At 42.6% G+C, this 22,625-nt stretch overlaps 1 protein-coding gene across 1 annotated transcript in view; it reads right to left on the bottom strand.

Moving 5' to 3' along the window:
• ARHGAP42 (Rho GTPase activating protein 42) overlaps nucleotides 1-22,625 on the bottom strand; it is a 520,987-nt gene that overhangs the window by 186,561 nt on the left and 311,801 nt on the right. The window contains exon 4 of the mRNA XM_040340188.1: nucleotides 3,795-3,866. Coding sequence (XP_040196122.1) covers nucleotides 3,795-3,866 — 72 coding nt within the window. The remainder of the gene's footprint in view (nucleotides 1-3,794; nucleotides 3,867-22,625) is intronic.

Below are 22,625 nucleotides of genomic sequence, written 5' to 3'. Positions count from 1 at the left end.
TCCTTAAATGAAAAAGGGCATAAACTCATAAAAAAAGTTCCACAAAACAGTTTAAAAAAAACTTAAAATTTATGTTTAGCTAAAACTTTTATTATTTCTTTCAGTTTTAGATAGAATAGGGAAGGGTTCAACCCCTGGTCAGTTTCTTTTTTTGGCTGTCTCTGTCCCATTGCAGAGCTTTTCCTTTGTTTGCGTAAGTCGTCCGTGAATCGGGATGGACGCAATTTACGTCCACGTCAAAACAATGACGTCCTTGCGACGTCATTTAGCGTCATTTAGCGCAATGCGCGGCGGGAAATTTAGGGACGGCGCATGAGCAGTTCGTTTGGCGTGGGGACGCGCTTCATTTAAATGAAACACGCCCCCTACTCGCCGATTTGAATTAGGCGCCGTTACACCGCGAGAGTTACACTACGCCGCCGTAACTTACGGCGCAAATTCTTCCAGGATTCAAACCAAAAAAAGTAAGTTATCTTTGTGGATCTGCCCCTAAATGTATCTCTCCAGACCTCAATTTGTAAGATTTAATTTACAGCACCATCTTCTGGTAGGGCTGAGATCTTTAAGGCCTCATTCACACTTCGGGACATTCGGGTCCGTCTGTCACGGACCTGAACGGCCACTCCATGCATCGCTATGGAGCGTCGGATGTCAGCGGAAACATGTCCGCTGACATCCGACCCGATCCGACCCACTAAAGACAGACGTATGGGGGCCACGTCCCCATCCATCGATGCGGATCGGATCGGGTAAGATCTGATGAAAACGGACATGCTGTCCGTTTTCATCAGATCGCTCCATAAGGAGACAGCGGTGCCCGACAAGCCCCTCCCCGCTCAGTGAGCAGAGAGGAGCTTGTCATCCGTCGGCTCAGCGGAGATCTGCGGACTGATCTCCCGCTGAGCCGACGGGAGCAAGCGGACTCCGTAGCGACAGAGTTTCCGCCAAGTGTGAATGAGGCCTTAATCTCTTATTTTTCTTCCAGCAATAGACTTCAGTCTGCCAACTAGAGATAAGTGAGTAATTTCAAAAAATATATATTTTGATGCAGAATTACAGATTTCGCCTTCATCGAAACTTTGTTGACCTGAATTGTGCCCTGGGGAAATTTTATCGAAAAAGTGGCTTTGTTTTCTACCAAGGTTGATAAAGAAAGCCAAGCCACTAACAGCTACCACTCTATTTCTTCCTAGGTGACTCAATTTCAAAAATTCAACTGTGTTTATGTTCAGGATAGTTAAAAGGATCTTCCCTATCTTTTAGAAGCCATTTTAAACCCAATTTTGTTTTTACCTTCCCCACTAAATTTTGCTCTTTTCATTCTGTTCCTGCAGGGTCCAGTACACACAGGATTTTTTTTTTCGATGGCAAAAGTTGAGCCATGTATACCTTAAAGGGACTGTAAAGGTAAAAAGGGATTTTAAAAAAAATAACAAATATGTTATACTTACCTCCACTGTGCAGTTCGTTTTGCACAGTGTGGCCCCAATCCTCGTCTTCTGGGGTCCCTCTGCGGCTGTCTTGGCTCCTCCTCGCAAGAGCAAACTCCCTTCTGGGAAGCACTCTCCCAAGGGGGTTAGCTTGTGGGGATGCTCCCGTGTGATACAGTGGCGGCCATAGCCGCCAATTGTATTGCTTGGCCCCGCCCCCTGGCGCGCTGCGTCATTAATTTTATTGACAGCAGCGGGAGCCAATGGCTGCGCTGCTATCAATCATCCAATGACGAGGCCACAAGAGCTAGGGGAAACCAACGTGGGATCGCGCCCACGGAGATTCGGGCCTCAGGTAAGTAAAAAAGGGGCTCGGGGGGCCTGTAACCATTAGATTTTTTTCACCTTAATGCATTAAGGTGAAAAAAACTGAAACTTTACAGTCACTTTAACAAACTTGTGGAATACAATAAAAAAAAACAAAAAAACAGCACTAAATATATACAATTTCTGCTTTAAAATTTTTGATTTGCCTTCTTTGTCTACCTCTAGAGCAGCGTTTCTCAACCAGGGTTCTGTGGAACTCTAGGATTCCTCCAGAGGTTGCTAGAGGTTTCTTGAGCAATGAACAATTTCTGCCTGGTAGATAAGTAACCAATGACAGCATTGATTTTTTTTTTGCCTATCTGTAAGGGAATATTCTTCCTAATGACCACAAATGCAGGGAGCATCCTTACCAGTTACCATACCACTAATGTACTATGAGCTGTAGATTAGGGTGACCAGACATCCCCGGTTTCAGGGGACAGTCCCCGGATTGAGGACACTGTCCCCAGACCAAGTTTGTCCCCAGTTTTGTCCCTGGATTGGATTTGAACGGGGCTGGGCCAATTTCAAAAACAGTCAGTGCAGAATTTAAAAAAAAAAACTGAATTACACCCGCCCCTCTCCGCCGCTCCTATTAGCTTAGGGGGGGTATTTTTTCCCATTTTTCTGTGCCCCTTTCTGATGATTATGTGCTGGTTGAAGCGGAGGTAATATTTTTTCAGTTTCGGACGCATGCCCATTCAGCTCCGCTCGCATGTTCTTCTGCCTTGGCTCAAGTCCCGGCCAGCCGCCTGCCTGCTTATCTCCTTGCCTTTTCTGGCGGAGTGATCTTCCTCCACTCCCCACCCAGTAGTAGCTGGGGCCCAGAGAGTAATGCCGGCCATACACAGTTCGAATTTCAAAATAATTTTGTTTCGAAAATCATATCGTAAGAATTTCCGCTCCTATATCTCACCATTAGTGGGCTGCAGCAACAGCCGATTTTCGTGCGGCAATCAAATTTGAGAAATTTGGACATGTTGGAAATTTTTCGGAAAAAAACGATTTTCTAATTAGTGATGGGAGAATCGTAAGAGAAATGTAATAGAAAAAAACGCGCATGTGCAAGAAAAGAAAATTCCCGGAGAGAAAAGAAGATTCCCGGCCACAAAAATTATTTTCTGTATCAACATGAAGGCTTGGTTGGCCGTATTTTTTAAATCAATGCATCATCGGATTACAAATTTTTTTTTTTATTATTAGCAGCATGTCCCTGGGACTTGAAAGTTAGGCTGGTCATACATTATACAATTTTATTATTCAATTTCCTGCCTGATTGCATACAAATTAAACATGTTTAGGTTTGACTTCATATTATATGGTTTTGGTTAATCTAAAGGAAAATTGAATGAGAAAATTGTATAATGTATGGCCAGCCATAGCTCAGGGGGTTTCCTCCATGTTAAAAAGGTTCAGATAGCCTGCTCTAGACACTTGTGGGTGAGTCCAGCAGTAGAGTGAGAGGGTGAGGCTACTAAGAGCAGTCACATGATTCTTTGGAGCTCAGATCACATGCAGCTACCTCTTCTTTAGTTGGCTGTGGGACTGTACAGTCCAGCTCTGCATAAAAAGCCAACGTTATTCTCCCTGCATAGATTGTGGGCCAACAGTATAATTTATATAAATTATAGAGCACTGAACTATATGTATACATATTCCAGTTTTGCCCAACAACCAAGGGGATAATTGAAGTCGTGTAAAAATCTGTACTAGAAAAACTAGACAACTTTGTTCACATCAGTGAATCACACAAGGAACAATGTAAATGGCAGCAAATTACAGGGACCAATCACTAGGAATATGTCATTGCTCTGACTATTATGTGACAAATAGGTGAAATCTGATTGGTTTCTGCAGGTTATTGCCCATATAATGTCAACAATGCTTTCTGTACATTTGAATATAATAAGCCCATTGGGCAGGCTGGATAAGGTAAAACAAAGTTTGATGGAAACACACATCCATCTTGAAGGAAGAAGAGTGCAGCTAGCTACTTACTTTGGCTGCCCCAATCTGCTCCTTGCGAAACGTTTCAAGTGGTGATATCAGGACATCATTAGCATTCTGGATCTGAAAATAAAAAGTGCGGCAATTAAAAATACAATAAAAACATTTACTGGAAGTCTAAAAGGGATCTACAGGCAAATATAAAATCTCACTTCAGTCCACTTGTTAGTTCATTTAAAAATCATTAAAAGTGTATGGGAACCGAACACTGGACATCTGTTATTTTTCCCCTTTTGGTATGATTAAAGTGGATGTAAACCCTCCATACACCCAGTGAAGTGAACAGTCTCAGATTATACACAGAGATTAACCAAACCTCCATACATAGGTTTTACATGTATACTGTCTTCACATTTATATACTGTTTAGAAAGTTCAGATTTTGTTAGGAGATTTTCTCTTCCTGGTTAACACAGAGTGTGATGTCTGGGCATACAGTCAAGATAGCCAACATTGCTGATTGGAGGAAAGGCACACACCTTCTCTCATCATAGGCAGAGACTCTCAGAGCTGTTTTGTAATAGGACCTGCTCTCTGCTGCTCTAATTTAGCAACCTCTTTTGACAAAAGATTCAGGCTGCTTTTGTCTAAAAAGTCAAAAAATATGTCAGGAGTTCTGATAACAGAGGAACTGTTCAGAAGAGAGCTATAAGACTTAGCTTATTAAAAATACTGCAGATATATGTGCTCAGTTCAAATTTCATGAATCGGGTTTACATCCACTTTAATATACCATTTAAAGTGTTTCATTATACCTGTTCCAAAAGTGCCAACATTAGCTGTAATTCCTGCACTAAATGTGGTAAACTTGTAACTTCCTGTTCACTCTGCCTCCACTACACTGAAATCCCAACACTGCCCAGTGCTCGTCTGTGGACTTCCAAATACCTCCTGTGTTATGTAGATAAGGAGAGGTCTAGGCTTTCTATAGTCCAAATCAGAAGCATGTAGCCCAGGGGTGATGACATGGGTTTTCCAGAGATACAGTGACCATTGTCACTCTAGGACAGGAAACACGGTACCGTAAGGATAACCAGGTAAAAATAAAAATGAAGAAATACTTGAAACCATGATCTACAACAGGGGTGTGAAAATCAATTTCATTGTGGGCTGCATCAGCAATATGGTTGCCCTTAAAGGGCTATTTGTAGCTGGGGTACGTTACGTGCAGAGTACAAGAATAGACTACGTAAAGTAGTGCAGAGTTCAGGATTACACTACGTACAGAGTGCAGTATTCAAGAGTGAGTTATGTACAGGGTACAGGGGTGCGCTATATACAGAGTGCAGTTCCAGGGGTGTTCTATACACGGAGTGCAGAGAGTTTAGGGGTGTGCTATGTACAGAGTGCAGGGTTTAGGGATTCACTACGTATAGAGTGCAGAGTTCAAAAGTGTGTTACACACAGAGTGCAGAGTTCAGGAGTGTGCTGTGTACAGAGTACAGGGTTTAGGAGTGCACTACGCAAAGTGGGCAACCCCAATCTCCACCCCCCAAAGTTTTTTCACATCTCTCTCCTACCTGGCCCAACGCTAGTACCTTCCTGTGAAAGTGACTCTACCACCCGTGTATTTGGCTCTAGTACCTCCTTGTGTAGACGGCTCTGTCTTACCTTGCACAGAGATCATTCTATCTCTCAGATTTTGGATATCTGTCCCTGCCCTGTGTGTGTGCAGGAATCTGTTAGATCCGGGAGCCGTTGAGAACAAAGCTGTCCCTTGTAAATACAGAAGGCTTCTTTTTTTTACAAATGACAGTGGGGAGTAGGAACGAAGGGTGAGAGCTGGAGGTGGCGGAATAGAGCTCTGCCACTTTTCAGCTACAAAACTGGGTGTGTTTTCTTCACTTCTTTTTTTATCCATTATTTCTTATGTATATTATAACGTACTATTTTCGCCAATGAATTCTCCATGGTCTTTGGAACAAGGGATGCAACAGGTGTGTCCTTTGCCTACATACTTTGTACTATAAGGTATTCCTTTTTCTCGTCTCAAAAAGTGGGGAGGAACAATGACATTTACTGTAAATTAATATGTCGGGCTGAGTGCTAAAGCACAAAATAAGTTACATAATGAATCCAATTTGCAGGAAAACAACTTCTCTTTGCTGTGGTATTCCCTTCAGATTGCTCTCTATATAAAAGGCTCAATATATTTTAACTTATTTTACGCCATGTCAAACCCTCTGCGCCTTGGACTGCCTGTATCACAAATCTCACTCGGCACATAAGTGGCGCTCATAATTTCTATACAAAGTATTGATTGAAAATATGGATTTTTCTCCCCCTTACATGATAAATCTACAGCTGAGATGACAGATTTGTGGCAGGGCCTCATAGTGAAATAAAAACTGTACACTTTCTGGTGAAAAACACGTGACCAAAAAATGTCAATGTTACGGCATTCCTCTGTAAAAGGCATTTCCTGCCTTTGCTGACTACTCCACACATAAAAGGCCCGAAGCGCTAAATGTAGTATTTATGAATTTAGGGCATTGACCTTTGTTTCAGCATAAACTAAAATAGATACAGCTGACCTCCATGGGAAATCTGGGGAACTTTGTCAGACAGGACTGTAAATCAGGAATAGGAAGGTTCACTGCCATCTGTACCCAAATTCCAGGGACTGACCAAGAATGGAAAAAGTAGTTTCAATAATAAATATCATTTATGGTTACTAAGGTTTTATTGTTTATGTTACTGTGTTATGCTGGCTATAACTTTTACTTTGGCCAATTCCTGCTGAATCATTAAAAATTCAAGCCATAGGTGGCGCTACAAGCACGACCCAGCTTAACTAAAGTTGATTCAGGAATCTAATAAGTCAGGTTGAAAATTATCAGTTGAATATTGACTACATCAGTGCCACTGTATTGGGCAGGGGCAGGAGATTTCTTCATTCGCACTGTTTAGCACACTTGGCTTTCTTCGATCTTCCTGCCTAATGCCCCGTACATACGAATGGTTTTACTGTTGGAAAAAGTCTAATGAGAGCTTTTGGTCGGGAATCCCGACCATGCGTATGCTCCATCAGACTTTTTCCAACAGGAAAACTGCTGGAAAAAGATAGAGAGCAGGATCTCTTTTTTCCGTTTTCGTGTTCGGAATTTCCGATCGTGTGTAAAAATCCCTTCCCCGCAAAATTCCCACGCATGCTTGGAAACAATTTGACACATGCTCAGAAGCATTGAACTTAATTTTCTTGGCTCATCATAGTCTTTTATGTCACTGTGTTCTTGGCAGTCAAAAATTCACCAAAGTTTTGTGTGTGCAAGGCAGGCTTGAGAGGAATTCCGTTGGGAAAACCATTGTTTTTTTTTCTGACGGGAAAACCACTCGTGTGTACGGGGCATTAGATGACACCTCCTGTACCATGTCCGCAACCTCTGACTATCTCTTGTATCATGTCCGCAGCATCTGGAGAGGAGTTTGCTCTTATATACATAAAGCCCTATGTGTTTTAATGTCGGTCTTATATATATATATATATATATATATATATATATATATATATATATATATACTCTTCAAAATGTGTGGTTTTCTCTTTTATGAACAACAAAATAATGAGGTTATGCTATTGGGCTGGTATAATAATTGCTATGGGGCTGGTATAAAATGACTTCCAGGGCTTGTTTTTATTCCCGACCCTGAAGCCAAGCACTGCACCTGCTAAAATCTCTGTAAAATAATTAAAATGAATAAATCAGCAATGAAAACAAAACCCCTTCACAATGGCCATTGCATGAGGTAGATTTTTGGAAATCCTGTATAGAGTCCCATTAGGAGGTAGACAGGCAGTTGCAACCATTGGCTCTTAGACCAAAATATTTTTTTTTAATCCTAATTTAACAAACTATTCAAATTTGAATTCTAATTTAACAAAAACTTTGAATTCTAAGACTAACGCCAATGACACAACATCTACAAGGGTTGGAATGATTGTTATTTGATACCTGGATGCCACCAAGATGGCAAAACCAACAGCTTCCTAATTTTTTTAGGGGAAATATCTTGTCCATGGCTCTGCCCCACTCTCCCGACCAAGTTGTTTTAGATCTCCTGCTCACTGGGAAAACCCAACACTCTGCTTTCTTATTGAGTCACTAAAAAAACTCAACAAACTGGGAAGTAATTTAAGCTGAAGTCCAAGCACAATTCATATAATTCTAAATAGCCAAGAAGCTTATAAATTCACTTTGTATGCCTTAAAAACCATTGCAAACCCAAATATTACCCAAATATAGCCAAATATAGCCTGGATTTTGGCTTTAAAGCTTAATTATTATTTTTTTCATCACAAGGGAAAGCACTTACATTCAATGAGACAAGTCCCTTGTGCTGGTGTCAAGTTGAAATCTTCCATCCTCTGCCTCCTCTTCCCCAATTCTCCCTCAGCAGTAATCTTCTGGTGCTGCAGGGGGTAATACAGCCTCTGGACCTGCCATAGGCAATCATCAAGAGTGCCGACTATGCCTGATCTTTCTGCCCTCTCTTCTATTTGTAGAAGCTGCAATACAGCTTACATCAATGAAACGTGATTTATGCATGGAGAAAAAGTGAATGAAGGAAAGGTCCACCTTCTCCATTCATAGACTTTAATTGATTGAAGCTATAATACAGCTTCTAAGAATGAAGCAAGGGTGCAGAGGGCGGGCATAGTCGACATTCTAGACGAGGGCCTATAATAGGTCCAGCGGCTGTATTAACCCCTGCAGCACTGGATGGTTACCAGTGTGTAGGTATGGAGGGGCACAGAATGGATGATTTAAACTATGACAGCAGCCACCAGCACAAGGGAAACTTCTCACTGAACTTAACTACTATCCCTTGCGCTGAAAATAAAATTAACTAAACTTTTTTTTTTAACCACTTTAGCCCCAGACCATTTGGCTGCCCAATGACCAGAGCACTTTTTGTGATTCGGCACTGCGTCGCTTTAACTGACAATTGCACGGCCGTGCGACGTGGCTCCCAAACAAAATTTACATCCTTTTTTCCCACAAATAGAGCTTTATTTTGGTGGCATTTGATCACCTCTGCGGTTTTTCATTTTTTGCGCTATAAACAAAAATAGAGTGGCAATTTTGAAAAAAAAAGAAATATTTTTTACATTTTGCTATAATAATTATCCCCAAAAAATATATAAAAAAAATATTTTTTCCTCAGTTTAGGTCGATACGTATTCTTCTACATAAAAAATAAAATTGCAGTAAGCGTTTATTGATTGGTTTGCGCAAAAGGTATAGCGTCTACAAAATAGGGGATAGTTTTATGGCATGTTTATTAATGTAGCACTACCCCCGAAGGAGCTGCTGGTTTGTTTTGGTCTGCATGTTACCTCTATTCCTTTGCGGTCCAGAGTACTTGATGAGAGCTGAAAAAAAAAGAGTTCAATGTCCACACGTTGCGCTTTTTCTTTGCTTTATTTACCAAACGTGGTAAAAGAATAAAAGTAGCAGTTGAAGAGGTGGGAGGGTAATAGGTAGTAGGTTCAGGTGTATAACCTTTGATCAGAAGCACTTCTGCTCCCAGCCATGTAGCCTTCATCGCCACTCTAGCCAGAGTGGGTATTGTGCACCTGCATAGGCCTCTCTCACTAACCTAGCAGCCAGGATGTCACACGGAACTTGGTAAAATCTCTGCTGCAGACCTTCCCAAAGGTGGAGATATATTCGGTCCAGAATCCTCTCAGCATAGGATTAAGCACCCGGATCTCTTCTTGAAATAGGTTCTTGTGAACTCAGAACTGACAGGCGACCTTCACTTGGCCTCTCGGTATTAGTACATCCTTCAATGAAGTTCAAGGCCTATCCTGAGCGTACCAGCCTTCTGCTCGGTGCTCTCCAGAATAGGTGCTTCATTAAATGGCTTCCTCCCTCTAGGACGGACAGCACAGGACCACTCTGCAAGCGTAGACCCAGCCTAACTACAGGGCCTACTTGGTAGATCACAGCTCCGGACCAACGTGGTTCTGAAGCCAGGAACACTTGAACACGCACCCCCGGCCAGGAGGGCCACTCACGGGGGGTTGGTGGGACGGCTGACCAGGGACGGACGACGACGACCCAGAACTAATGACGTCTGTCCTTAAAGTACTCTCCCCCAGCATGCACAGTGAGGCAATCAACTCCCACTGATTGGCTGCTGAGGAAGAACACCCAATACACCCTGACTCGACTGCTGCCACCCTTGGCCTGGGGTGGTACCAACACCCCAGACAACAATAGTGGTCGCTCACAGTACAGCCACGGCTGGAACAGAGGCCCAAACTTGGCAAAACAATATAGTCAGAGGTAGTTAAATCTCTGACTACCCTCTAAATTTAAGGCAGCGCCAGCTATAAAAGTAGAAGGCTCCTACTTTATTTTTATTTTTTACTAGTAATGGATTTTTATCTTGACTGCGACATTATGGCGGACACATCGGACACTTTTGACGCCATTTTGGGACCATTGTCATTGATACAGCGATCAGTGCACTGATTACTGTAAAAATTACACTGGCAGTGAAGGGGTTAACCAGTAGGGGGCGCTAAAGGGGTTAAGTATGTCCTAGGGATGTGTTCTAACTGTGTGGGGGCTGGGCTAAGTGTGACACAACACTGATGTCACTAGAAAGAAGGGGGAAATGCTCGTTTACATCAGCATTTCCCCGTTCTTCCTCTCCGTGAGACGATTGTGGGTATCCGCGGTTGGACTCACGTAGCTCACGGCGGGCGCTCGTGCCCAAAATGCCGCATCTTAAAGGGGACATACCTGTATGCCCATATTCCCAGCCGAGCCATTGTGTCGACGTATATCGTCGTGCGCTGGTCTGCATATGGTTAAGCAGAAAATATACTTAGGTGTCTCTTTTCAGTAGCTAGCAGTCACCCAAACCAGAATTAGCAGCTTTTGACTGAATCTTCTTATCCTATTTCACTCTATAAATGGATATCGTGAATCTTAACAAGATACAGGCTTATGTGTCCAGGGCAGAGCAAGGACACTTATAACAAACGTCCAATTAAAATCTCAATAAATGGAGTGATGAAAATAACTTTAATTACTGCTATTTGATTTTATCAAGACAAGTGTGCGTTCCGAAATCCTTACAAGGTAGTGAAACTCTTTTAAACAAACATGAACGTCCTAGTGAAGACACCAAGTCCTTAAAACAAACCATAAACATTGACACAAAGGTCTTCTGTCAAGAAAGGACATTTCTGTAGTTAACCTACTAAAGAAGATCTCCAGTCTAAACGGGAACTCGTATACTGTTATTAATGGCAGACTTGTTCAGCGGCCTTAACATTACCTAGTAACAAGATGTAAGGGCTCCTACCTTAAAAAACTGGTCGATCTACCGAAGCAAAATAAAAATGTAAAGTTTATATGTTTTAACCACTTAAGCCCCGGACCAATATGGTGCTAAATGCCCAAAGGCGTTTTTACAATTCGGCACTGCGTCGCTTTAACAGACAATTGCGCGCTCGTGCGACGTGGCTCGCAAACAAAATTGACGTCCTTTTTTCCCCACAAATAGAGCTTTCTTTTGGTGGTATTTGATCACCTCTGCGTTTTTTATTTTTTGCGCTATAAACAAAAATAGAGCATCAATTTTGAAAAAAATGCAATATTTTTTACTTTTTGCTGTAATAAATATCCCCCAAAAACATATATACATTTTTTTTTTCCTCAGTTTAGGCCGATACATATTCTTCTACCTATTTTTGGTAAAAAAAAATCGCAATAAGCGTTTATCGATTGGTTTGAGCAAAATTTATAGCGTTTACAAAATAGGGGATATTTTTATTGCATTTTTATAAAAAAAAATTTTTTACTACTAATGGCGGCGATCAGCGATTTTTTTCGTGACTGCGACATTATGGCGGACACTTCGGACAATTTTGACACATTTTTGGGACCATTGTCATTTTCACAGAAAAAAATGCATTTAAATTGCATTCTTTATTGTGAAAATGACAGTTGCAGTTTGGGAGTTAACCACAGGGGGCGCTGAACGTGTTAGGCTTCACCTAGTGTGTGTTTACAACAGTAGGGGGGTGTGGCTGTAGGTCTGACGTCATCAATTGTGTCTCCCCTATAAAGGGGATGACACGATCGATGCGCCGCCACAGTGAAGCACGGGGAAGCCGTGTTTACATACGGCTCTCCCCGTTCTTCAGCCCCGGAGAGAGACCCCGACCCGCGGAAAGGCAAGGACGTATGTATACGTCCTTCTGCCTGTCCGTGCCATTGTGCGGACGTAAATAGTCGTGCGGCGGGCATTAAGGGGTTAAAGGAAATATAATCTGGCCTTTTTAAAGAATAGATAGACTTAAGCTGCGTACACACGACCATTTTTCATGTCATGGAAAAAAAACAAAGTTTTTCTCAATGTGATTCTTGTCAAGCCTGCCTTGCATACACACAATTGTGAAAAAAAAATGCTCTAGCAAAGCACGGTGACGTACAACACGTACGACGGCACTATAAAGGGGAAGTTCTATTTGAATGGCGCCACCCTTTGGGCTGATTAAGAAAATTTCCCTTCTCATAACTTGCTTCTGAGCATGTGCATTTTTTCCCCCGTCGTTAAAGCGTGCACACAACTTTTTTTCACGACAAAAAAAAACAACGATGTGAAAAACGACAATAAAAAATAGAGCAGGTTCTACTTTTTTAATGGCAATTTTTCTTGTCGAGAAAAATGCTCTGGAGCCCACACACGATCGTTTTTAATGACCAATTTAAAAAATTGCATTTTTCTCATCATGAAAAATGGTCGCGTGTACGCGGCATTAGGTTTTTCTTTCACTTTAATTTGTATAATATGTTTACTTCCTATATCAGCTTCATCTAGTGGCCATTTTCCTCATTGAGATATTTTGGTAAATACTGCATTTTGGCCACTAGATGGAGCATATGATCAAAGGAAATAAACATATTGTGCAAATTATGGCGATTATGTCTGATAGCTTAAAGTGTAACTCCACTTTTGTTGAGAAAAAAAACATTCCCCTCTGGGTGATCTATGTACATTGGAAGTATTTTAACAAACTTTGTTGCAGATTCGTACCTTTTGGTTATTCTGAAGTAATCCCTGTATGTTCCTCTGTGCCTCTGTGGTGAGTGGGTCTAATGGTGTGGAGTTGTTTCATAATTATCTATCAGGTGTGCACCTGCAGGGCACTAATGAGGAAATCTGATGGGCCTGCATCCCTTTAGACATGTTTCTACAGGGAGTATCATTTTTGTTGCAGGGGATGCCTGAAATCTGACTTAATTAGACTTCTGGGAAAATTGGTGAGCCAATCACACAAGCAGGAAATGATGTTTCTAGGGAGTGGTCAGTACACATTCTGTGTACAGAACAACTCCAGGTAGCCAAATTGCAATGCATTCTCAGAAAATTACAGTGGCCGCAGATTGAAAGAGAAATGTAATTTTTAAAAACATTCGAATGCAATATGGCTTGTGTTGCAATTGTATACGCTATAATATGGTTTCTTTATTTGCATTTTTTCCCCCCACCAATTTTGTTTTTATGAATAGATCTCTAATGCCGTGTACACACGATCACTTTTTGTGATGAAAACAAATTACATTTTTCCAACTTCATCATTAAAAATGATGTTGCCCACACACCATCGTTTTTGAAAAATGATGAACAAAGTGACGGCACTCTAAAGGGGAAGTTCTATTCGCCTTGAGGCTGCTTTTAGCTGGTTACTTGTTAGTAAAAGACGATTTGTGCTTTTTTGTCTGTTACAGCGTGATGAATGTGCTTACTCCATTATGAATGGTAGTTTTACCTCCCATCTCATAACTTGCTTCTGGGCATGTGCGGGTTTAAAACGTCGTTTTTGCCCACACACGATCATTTTTTACGACACAAAAAAATTACATTTTAAAAAATGACATAACAAATTGAAGCATGTTCGAATTTTTTTTTGGTAGTTTTTCAGAAGACAAAAAATGATGTTTAGCCCACACACGATCATTTTAAATGACGTTTTTTTTTTTCATCACAAAAAGTGATCGTGTGTACGGGGCATAATTTGTGCAGGTATGTGTTCATTAAAAATGATTGAGACATATTTATAAAGCAGTAAAAGTAACATTCACTAAACATTCCCTGCAGGTGAATCATGCACTCAGAAGATACACTTAGAGCCGGTTCACACAGGGGCAGCACGACTTCGGGGGCGACTCGGCCAGGCGACATGAAGACGACATCTAAGGCCGTGTACAGGCGACCAAACATGTACGATGAAAGCGGTCCGCCGGACCTTTTTCACCGTACATGTCTGGCCGGGGATTTCTGTACGATGGCTGTACTAACCATCGTACAGAAATCCGCGCGTAAACAATACGCGGGGCGTGTCCGCGGTGTCGACGCGACAGTGACGCGGCGACGTGGGCGGGCCTGCCAGTTAAATGCTTCCACGCATGCGTCAAAGTCATTCGACGCATGCGAGGGATGGTGGGCGCTCGGACATGTACGGTAGGTCTGTACAGACGACCGAACATGTCCGAGCGGGCAGGATTCCAGCGGACTGTTTTAAAACAAGTCCAGGAATATTTGCCCGCTGGGAAAAGGCCCGGCGGGCAAATGTTTGCTGGAATCCTGCACGCTCTGGCCTACACACGACCGAACATGTCTGCTGAAACTGGCCTGCGGACCGTGTGTACGGGGCCTAAGGCGACTTGCAAAATGACTTCTGTATAGAAGTCAATGTAGGTCGCCCTGAGTCGCCCCCGAAGTCGTACAAGAACCTTTTTCTAAGTCGGAGCGACTTGCGTCGCTCCTATTAGAACGGTTCTATTCACTAAAATGGGACGCGACTTGTCAGGCGGCTGCGTCGCCTGACGAGTCGCCCCAGTGTGAACCGGCTCTTACGGTAACTGGTGAATATCACATTTGCTGCATTATAAATATACCCCAAGTGTTCTTTTAATATTAGCCTCTTGCAATCTCCTGTACAGCAGAGGGAGAAGCAGCACAGGCAGTTGGGGAGTTGTGCTGCAGTGCTCATGTGCTAACAAGGAATTGGCCATCGGGAGAAGAGAGCAGAGTGATAAAGGGATGAACTCATCAGTCTGCTGTTTCTTCTTCACTTCCCAATCAAGCTGGAAAAATTATGCAAAGTGCCAAACTCAAAAGTAAGAGTGTTAATATATATTCCAATAACATGTTCCACTTAAAGTCCAAAACCAAAATGTTTCAGAAGGGTCCTAGAAAAGCCCTATGGCTAAAATAAAGACAACAATTTAGAAAAATGGAACAAATAAGTAAATGTAAATATAAAGTATTTACCATCCCAGCATTAGCCAAGTCATGACGGGTCCTCTTTAAGCATGCCAGCCCTGCGTCCCTTTCAGGACATGCCCTTCTTGTAATAAACTGGTAAGATCACCACAGAGAACAAGGTGTCCCAGCGTTTACGACCTCTACAAATCAAACCTGTCACATCAGGAAATATCTCTGGCGCTCTCTGGAACATGGTAATCCTCGCCATGCTTCACAATAAATATGTTTTTATATCCTCACAAATATTGTCAGGTCCTGGATTTGACATCAATAAAAAAAAAAAAAGTCAGACCTACCCATACACAACAAACCAGCTTCATGTCTGATGTTTTAAACCAGCAAAGGTCAATATGTGGGGAAGGAAAGCCGAGGAGGAGAAGCGTACCAACCACAGCTGAGGAGGTATAGGTCACCAGCACTTATTTCCAGATGTCAGACACAAAGAATAAACCCATCAAAATGAGGAGAAGCTTGAGACTGCATAGGTAGTGCCATGTAGACATTGACCTTTTACCAGTTCTGCCCGAAATCTTAGATCTCTATATAGAAATATTAGTTACAACAGGCAGAAAAGGTAAATTAACTAAGGGCACATGCCCGTCAAAACAATAAAAAAAATATCAGTACTACAAAAGTAGATCTAACCCTGCCAGGATGAAATTAAAAGCTAGAGTAAACAAGCATTCCTGTCAAAAACTGGCTTTTGCATTCAACCACAACTGCCTGGTGTAGTTCACCAAAATGGGCAGTAGATGTCACCATAGATAAGGTGGGGAACCCTGTAGTGATGAGTAGGCAATGCAGGTTCCCACATAGCTGCTAGAGGTCCCCAAACTAGTAAGTGGAGTGAAACATTGATAGAGTGTTAGTGCTAGCTGTACCAGTATGGGGAATCTGCATACATATAGCCAGATTCAGGTAGGGTGCCGCATCTTTAAGGCGGCGTAGCGTATCGTATTTACGATACGCCGCCCTAAGTCAGAGATGCAAGTACTGTATTCACAAAGCACTTGCCTCCTAACTTATGGCGGCGTAGCGTAAATGGGGCCGGCGTAAGCGCGCCTAATTCAAATGAGAATGGGGGGGGGGGGTGTTTTATGGAAATTACTCGTGACCGGACGTGATTGGCGTTTTTTACGAACGGCACATGCGCCGTCCGTGTACATATCCCAGTGCGCATGCTCCAAAGTACGCCGCAAGGACGTATTGGTTTCAACGTGAACGTAAATTACGTCCGGCCCCATTCATGGACGGCTTACGCAAACGACGTAAAATTTGCAAATTTTGACGCGGGAACAACGGCCATACTTAACATTGGCTGGGCCAGCTATTTGTTGGAATAACTTTACGCCGGAAAACGCTTTATGTAAACGGCGTATCTTTACTGCGACGGGCGCACGTACGTTCGTGAATCGGCGTATCTAGTCATTTACATATTCTACGCCGAACTCAATGGAAGCGCCACCTAGCGGCCAGCGGAAAATTGCACCCTAAGATACGACGGCGCAGGCCGTCGTATCTTAGCTAGGTTTAAGTGTATGTCAGTTTGAGAATACACTTAAACTTACGACGGCTTAGATTCCGAGTTACGTCGGCGTATCTACTGATACGCCGGTGTAACTCTTTGTGAATCTGGCTAATAGTCTGGCAAGAGTTTGGCAGGAGTCCACCTGGAGTCTGCTGGTCATGGTAAGCTGTGCAAGGGCCAAGGCATGCAGAAGATGCAATCGTCTGAGGATCTTCCGCTTAGGGAAAACAACGAAGGATAGGTGCAGGACCAATAGGACTACTCACATCCCTTTGGAGTGGGACTCCCATAAGGTATGCGCTGCTCCTCAACTACACTGAGATAACTGAAAAGAGTGTGAATATGTAAATCAAATGTTCCAGTAAAAGCTAAAAGGTTGTTGTCTCCTAACCTTATTATCGGAATATCTTCTGGAAATTAAACTTGTGAGGCTGCTTATGGGGGTTCATTCCCATAAGTCCTGAGGAAGGTATGGAAAGGGATACTAGGTTGTGCTGGTTAGGCCAGGCTGGGGTCCTCCCAGGGCTGCGTCTGTATTGGTGCTTAGAGAAGGCTTCTGTGCCCATTGAAAGAAAGCGTGTGCTCCCCCACCACATGGGAAACATACTCCCCAGCCCGCAAATAGGATGTGAGACAACATTATACAACAGCACTCAGTCGCAGACAAACAACAACCATGTACAAAAGCCCTTACATTGCCAAAAGATCCCTACAATCTCTTTTTTTTTTTTTTTTTTTTACCCCTGATGTCTCTTTAACCACTTCAATACCGGGCTTTAAAACCCACCTCCTTCCCGGGCCTATTCTGGCACTTCTTTCCTACATGTACAAATCCTCATTCTTTTGCTAGAAAATTACTCAGAACCCCCAAACATTATATATGTTTTTTTAGCAGACACCCTAGGGAATAAAATGGCGGTCATTGCAACTTTTTATCTTGCACCGTATTTGCGCAATAATTTTTTAAACGGCTTTTTTTTGTAAAAAAAACGGTTTCATAAATTAAAAAATAACAAAACAGTAACGTTAGCCCAATTTTTTGGTAAAATATGAAAGATGATGTTACGCCGAGTAACTAGATACCTAACATGTCACGCTTTAAAATTGCGTACACTCATGGAATGGCGCCAAACTTCGTTACTTAAAAATCTCCATAGGCGACACTTTAAAATTTTTACAGGTTGCCAGTTTAGAGTTACAGAGGAGGTCTAGTGCTAGAATTGTTGCACACGCTCTAACGGACGCGGCGACACCTCACATGTGTGGTTTGAACGACGTTTACATACGTGGGTGGGACTTACGTGTGCGTACGCTTCTGAGCGCGAGCTACCGGGGACAGGGGCATTTTAATTTTTTTATTATTATTTTTTCTTTTTTATTTTACTTATTTCTTTATTTTTTACACTTTTTTTTACACTTTTTTTTTTTTCAATCGCTTTTATTCCTATTACAAGGAATGTAAACATCCCTTGTAATAGGAATGTGTGTGACAGGTCCTCTTTAAGGAGAGATGCGGGGTCAATAAGACCTCACATCTCTCCTGCAGGCTGGAAAGAATGAGATCGTGAAAAAAAATTCACAGATCTCATTCAAACTAGCCGCAATTGCGGTTTGTTTACTTACGGGGACCCGGGCGTGACGTCATCACATCGCGCCCGGGCCTCCGACGGTCATAGAGATGACTGGTGACCAGATGGTCACCAGTCTTCTCTATGGCAAACATCCGGCGGACGGCTATCATCTCTCCGGGCCCCCGGTGGGACGGGAGAGCCCGGAGAAGCACCGGATGGCGGCGGGAACCGCCGCTATGATCGTTCTTACGGTGCGCAGGATCGCCGCCGCTAAAAAATGATATCTCAATGATGCCTCCGGGTGCAGGCATCATTGAGATATCCCCCCGCAAAGCCCATCACGTCATATGACGTCCACCCAGGATAACAGGTCCCCGTTTTGGACGTCATATGACGGCGTGCGGGTGTCAAGTGGTTAAAGAGAATTAATTTTGTGTCCTTTTTTCTATAGTTATAATGTGAACAATGTGACTATTTAAATCCTAACTAGAACCAGTCTAAAAAATATTATATCACATAGGACACTTTTTGTCTACTATGTGATGTAACTAAAAGTTTTAGTAAAAATTTAAAAAAATATATATCAAAAGTTACACTCAAGCCCCCCAAAAAATGCCTTGCCTGCCCCATGCCCATGTTTGCACAAATATAGGACGTACCTGTTGGAGCACCTACGTATAAAATCGATGCTTGCAAAACACATGCTACATATCGCAGTGCATGCTGAAATGAGAGCAGTAATTCTAGGCCCATTACTCACAGTTAAGACCCCTTTCACACTGTGCCCATGCCTCACTGTGCCCATGCCTCACTATGCCCATGACTAGACTAATGTTTAACATGAGAGTCTATGAAAGGGGTGCCCGGCTTTGAAAAATCGGTGCTCCCCAGCCGTAGGTACCCCAGACAACAATCTTTGCACACTTATAGAAGAGAAATGGGGCTACATGTGTGCCAAGTTCCGGGTAGAGGGGACCTACGACCGGCCGGTACCGGGTCCCCAAAATCACCGGAGAAATGACTGTTTAACATGAGATTCTATGAAAGGGGTGCCCGGGTTTGAAAAATCGGTGCTCCCCGGCTGTAGGTCCCCCAGGCAACAAACTATGCACACTTGTAGAGGAAGAGTGGGGCTACATGTGTGCCAAGGGGACCTATGGCCGGCCGGTACTGGGTCCCCAAAGTTCCGGAGATCAGGCGCAAAAAGGTGACTCGAGTATAAGCCGAGGGGGGCATTTTCAGCACAAAAAAATGTTCTGAAAAACTTGGCTTATACTGTATATGCTTTCTGGGTTCCCAGAATGCAGCGCGCCCCATTCACAAGAAGAAACAGAGTGTAGGAGGAGGAAGAGGATCCACCGCGGAGGCTGAAGAGGCAGATTCGGGACTTCTGCATAGCAACAGCTATTTCGGGTAAGTCGTTTATTTATTTATTTATTTATTTTTTAGATTTTTGGAGCAAATTTTTTTTTCAGGGTGGAACTCCACTTTGACTAAAATGTTTTTAAAACGTGTGCAAAAAATGCAAAAATGGCTTTGGCGGCAAAAGATTCAAGGGTCCATTAACATTTCGCACCAAGGAGATCATTTTTTTGGTAGAAACCTCAGTAGCTACATTAGTAAATTTTGTAAAATAGAAAATACGGTTTCTATGAATCTCCATTTCAGACATTATATGTAATAAAAAGGTTTAAAAAATATAAAGTAAGCAAAATAAAATAAAAAGTGTATATGCATTAGATCCAAAAGACAGACAGACGTAAAAAATAGGACTGTGCAATTTGGATACAAATGGAAGAGAGTTGAACATTATGAAAACAGTAAGGAGATTCCTTCCCACCCGATTGGGTTAAAACACAAAGGCCCAGATTCTCAAAGGGCTTACGATGGCGCCAAGGCAATGTACGCCGTCGTAAGTCCTAATCTGGGCCGTCGTATCTATGCGACTGATTCTTAGAATCAGTTACGCATAGATATCCATTAGATTTGACAGGCGTAAGGCTCTTACGCTGTCGGATCTTAAATGCAATTTTTTGTTTTGCCGCTAGGTGTCGCCTCCGTCGTTTTCCCCGTCGTGTATGCAAATTAGCAAAATACGCAAATTCCCGAACGTTCACGCGGTTGACGCAGTGAAGTTACGACGTTTACGTTAGATTTGCGCGGCGTAAAGTTGCCCCTGCTATATGAGGGGCAACCAATGTTAAGTATGGCCGTCGTTCCCACGTCGAAATTTAAAAATTTACGTTGTTTGCGTAAGTCGTCCGTGAATGGGGCTGGACGCCATTTATGTTTACGTCGAAACCAATGACGTCCTTGCGACGTCATTTAGCACAATGCACAGCGGGAAATTTTAGGGACGGGGCATGCGCATTACGTTCGGCGCGGGAACGCGCCTAATTTAAATGCTCCACGCCCCCTACCCGGCTCATTTGAATTAGGCGGGCTTGCGCCGGGGGATTTACGCTAAGCCGCCGCAACTTTACAGGCAAGTTCTTTGTGAATAAAGCACTTGCCTGTGAAACTTGCGGCGGCGTAACGTAAAGCAGATACGTTACGCCCGCACAGTTTTACGCCCAGATACGAGAATCTGGGCCAAAGTCCGCCATGTTTAAACCAACCAAGAGACACAAATACAACCAGCTGACTTTACTATGACTGTTACCATATGATCTTCCAGCCTGGGGCATGCTGTTTTAGCCATTGAACAAGTGCAATGTACGGCCCCTTCCAGGCACGTTTATTAGGATGACGGCTACTTAAATAGTCAAAGTTTTCATAGTAGATTAAACTATTTAATAAGCCGATGCCTCTCGCCCGTTGCTGTTGTGCTGTTTTCTCGGTCTTGCACTGCATTATATTTCCTGTCACTGGGCTTTTGATATTTCAAGTGGTTCTAATAAACTGCCACCAGGGATTTCTCATAAATCATTCACAGATCATTACTAGGAATGCTTTTATATGGCAGGAAGAATATTTTCCAGGCCGTTTCCTTCTCTTGTGAAACCTTAAATACTTCATTGAATTCTTTTCCACAGACACTTAATTGCCGGCTATGTAGACTCGTCAAGGCAGTGTGAAATAGCTGTCGAGCTTATTAATGGCAGTTTGTGCCACTTTGTAGATATTAGATAACATGACATTTAATGGAAGCATAAAGCCAAAGCATGGATTACGCACAACCCGATAAATAGGTTTTTCTATCTGCTTTAAAAGTGCCATTGCTTTAATGTTGGAAAATAACCTTTATGTACTCGTGTGTTTATACACAAGTAACAATGGTTCCTTTGTTTAAAGGGTTTTTCACTCTTGTTTTACAAGGACAGTTATTAGATAGAGGGAATTTAGTTAATCCCTTCCCGCCGCCTCCTGATGGCTCTTTAAAGCAGAACTAAACTCTCTCAATCAATATGAACTATTTTAATCTTTCCACTGCTAGCCTTTGTAAATTAATAAGAAGATATAATATATTAATTTTTATTTAATTTTTTTACATGACTGCTAATAAGCCTAGGTGCAGTTTGACCAGCTACTATATACCAATACCTTGCCCCCCAAAAAGACACCAGACTGATTTAAGTTGGAGTTAGGGCAAGGCCACAGCTTTATTGAACGTACCAATTTTAATAATATTCAAAATACAATGCCAGTCATGGTTATACTGTGATCATCCTTAACAAAACACGGACAGTCTAAGAGGTCTAGTTCCACCATCAGTGCGAGACAGGCATTAAACTGATCCCAGAATTAAACTTAAGGGCATGGCCCATAAGTCAATATCCATCGCTGACAAGGTGAAACTGTCAATAAAGCTGTGACGAAACTCACAATGGGCGGGTGGGTGGTCAACTCTTGTGACGTCAGGATCTCTTCAAAGTAATGGGACGTGCCCTTGCATAGTCTTTTTCTAGAGTTCGGGCTCCACCCAGTCACTTCGTGCCTCAGTGGCCAATCCCATTGGAACCCCTAAAACTCCCTGTCCTGGATCACGCCAACGTAGCTGGCAAGCTTTCAGCAGTCAGGCCTCCCTTTGCCTAGGAGGTGGGGGGTCAAGCTTCCTAGGCCGAATTATGTCATACATCCCAGGGTCTTCAGAAGGAGAGGAGGGGCTTTCTCAATAAAGCACTCCCTCCTGTCTGCATGCCTCAGTTAAGTGCAGATGGATTCCAGGAAATAAATGCTACATGAATCATTTGCCCTTATTTTGGATAATCACGACTAGAAATGCTAGGGCGGGGTTTTTTTAAAGAGATTTCTCAGCAAAATAAAGCGAGATATAGAGACATGGATGGATGGGTGAGTTTGCTTTGAATATTAAAATTTAATTTAATAGTGTATTTAGGGCATAAGTTTCTGGTCAGCACAGTGACATACAAACTCTTGATCTGTTTATGATCAGTACTGGTGGGATGGCCTCCTGATAATGTGACCA

This window comes from Rana temporaria, chromosome 2 (assembly GCF_905171775.1).
Source record: "Rana temporaria chromosome 2, aRanTem1.1, whole genome shotgun sequence".
Lineage (NCBI taxonomy): Eukaryota > Metazoa > Chordata > Amphibia > Anura > Ranidae > Rana > Rana temporaria.
Note: the sequence above shows the minus strand (reverse complement) of the source record. Positions and strands in the feature narration are given on the sequence as shown.